General features: G+C 48.8%; 1 protein-coding gene across 1 annotated transcript; it reads right to left on the reverse strand.

Annotated features, from left to right (window-relative positions):
- Positions 469-2,278, reverse strand: LOC109837806 (probable signal recognition particle 43 kDa protein, chloroplastic). The gene is given in 5 exon segments (XM_020406165.1): positions 469-1,171; positions 1,629-1,701; positions 1,704-1,847; positions 1,850-1,914; positions 1,916-2,278. Coding segments are annotated over 5 exon segments (1,158 nt in total). The 5' UTR covers positions 2,248-2,278; the 3' UTR covers positions 469-627.

Below are 2,528 nucleotides of genomic sequence, written 5' to 3' on the forward strand. Positions count from 1 at the left end.
CATATATCTCCTCTCACTGACTAATCAAATTCTCTTCATCAATTATGCACTAATTATTTCATGACTAATCTACTTCCATAAACATTCCACTTGGATCTCAAGAGTTGCACAAAATTATACTACATATGAATGCTCAAATGCACAAAAGAAAAACCCTAAAATAATAATAATATAGAGAAAGTGAGAATTTAGACAGTGTAGTCAGTTTCTCAATTATAGTAACCACGATACCTCGCAATCAACAACATTTTATAAGTGATAATTGATAAAAAATTGTATTGCTTTTGTTTGGAGGAAACAATCAGACGGCCGATTTCACCTCCAATTAGGGGGAAGAAAATCAATCTATTAGTTATACAAGTATGAAATTTATGGAGAGAAAAACAAATATAAATGTCAATAAATTCATGACTAATGGGTGGTTGGGGGCTTCGAATGTTTAGCCTCGACGTTGCAAAATGTGTTACGTTGGTATGTACTAATATGCTATAAAAACAAAGTCCGAACTAAAACCAGCCATGTCAAAATTTCATCAACGCGCAAATTCTCTTCAAAAATTGAACCCCTCAATTGCAGAACCAACTAAAAAAATTAATAAAAAAAACAAATTTAGTCCGGAAAAACACCTCAACCCACAGCTCTCTCCTCTGATTCCTTCACCTCAACCTTCCCCTCCTCTCCTCTCTTAAACTCCCCTATCAACTCTCCATCCACGTTCTCCTCAGGCTCCCATGTAGCCTCCTCAATATCCACCCACTTCACCAGATACTCTCTCCCCCCCTCCTCACCTTCCCTCATCCCCACGACCTTCTCTGCAACTCCATACTCGAGCCCTGCCTCGAAATCCCGCACCAAATCCTCGGCCACCCACCGCTTCTTCACCCACTCCCGCTCCCCGCCGTCCCTCCACTCGATCAAGTACTCTCTCCTCTCACCTTTGCCTCGCCCTTCGATCACTCTCTCGACCTCTGCCCACTCGTACACGAACTTCTCCATCTCCTTGATCGCTCCTTCAAGCCCAATTCTGCGTCCGAACGCTGCGGGGTTCCCCTTGGGCGTCGCGGCCAGGACTTCTTTTGCTAGGTCGATTGCGGTTCGGCCTCTGTCATCGGCTCTGTAGGGGTCCGCGCCTAGTTCTAGTAGTGCCTTCACTGCTCCCGGCCTCGCATACCTAACCGAAGAAAACATGAATGGTTCAGATTTTTTTTTTTTTTTTTTTGCAAGAAAAGTAAAAGTGTTCTGATTTAAGGAGCTATAATTTTATACTCCCGTAAATCGTTCTCTATTTTCAAGTAGCTCTGTGATCCAAACTGAATATAGGGGATACCGTACGACCAAACAATTTTAAAGCTATAAACTCCTCACAGTGATAACTGGCATATATAACCGTATAAATCATGGGTAGATTTTCTGTGACTTATTCTACTTGATCACAGTTTAGAACGTTGTGCGAGAAGAGTTGTGAAGTCCGATGGCTTTAGGGGCTAAATTCAAAATATGAAAGACTCGGGGGTGTCTAATTATATCCAAGAACGCTTCTACATCAGAAGTCAGAGGTCGTAGGCAATTAGAAACTGAGCCAGCATTATAAACTAGTAAGTAGTAAACACGATCTTCGTGATGGGTACCCGGCCGCAACGTGCAAGGGCCGGAGAGCCACCACCAGCCCGCTCTTTCCTATGACATCACCACCAGCCTCGCCAACACCCTCACGCACTCCTCCGACCGAGCCCGCCGCAAAAATGCAGCGCGTACGCCGTCCGAATCCTCCACGTCGGGTCCCTGAGACGTCGACTCATCGTCGATGCAGCGTCTTCAACGCTTGGCATCAGCTTTCCTCGCGGGGCCCACGGCGTCTCGTACTCCGCGACAACGTCCGCAGCAATGTTGGTTGACGGGACCCACGAGGGGTCTGTCCGTCTTTCCTTCGATGAGGTACTCGGTAGCGGTGGAGGTCGTGGCGGAGCCGTCGTCGGCGAAGACGGGGGAGCGGAGATAGTTCGGCTTCCGATGATCCTGTTCACCTCTCGAACCATCCTCTTCTGACGACGGTGATGCGGGAGATTCTTGAATTTGGCGGGATCGAGAACTGTTGTCCTGGAAGGCGGAGAGGGAGGGGAGGCGGCGGAGAGAGGGGTTGCGGTGGGGGTGAGTAGGGTTGAGGGGTGCGGGGTGAAGAGAGGGTTGGTTTCGGGAGGAATTTGAGCGGGAGAGAGAGGGGTTGGTGAGGAGGGCATCCATGGTCATGCGGAGTAAGGTGAGAGGGGGAGGCAGGGGTTTCGGGTGGTGGTGTGTGCGCGCAAAGGTAGCTGTGATAGAGAAAGAGGATTGACGGTTGCAATTTCAGATCGTGATTGGTCCATGACCGGGCTGGTTCCGGCCCGTGACCAGGCCCGTCGTGTTCAAGACCAGGCCGGGTCCGATCAGGGTCCACCCGGATCAGAGTATGTCGGGCATATTTCTCTAATCTCGAGTTTATGATTGAACCTGGCGTGACCCACAACTTGCATAGGGGTGGGCCGGGTCGG

Source organism: Asparagus officinalis, chromosome 4 (genome assembly GCF_001876935.1).
Source record: "Asparagus officinalis chromosome 4, Aspof.V1, whole genome shotgun sequence".
Taxonomy (NCBI): Eukaryota; Viridiplantae; Streptophyta; class Magnoliopsida; order Asparagales; family Asparagaceae; genus Asparagus; species Asparagus officinalis.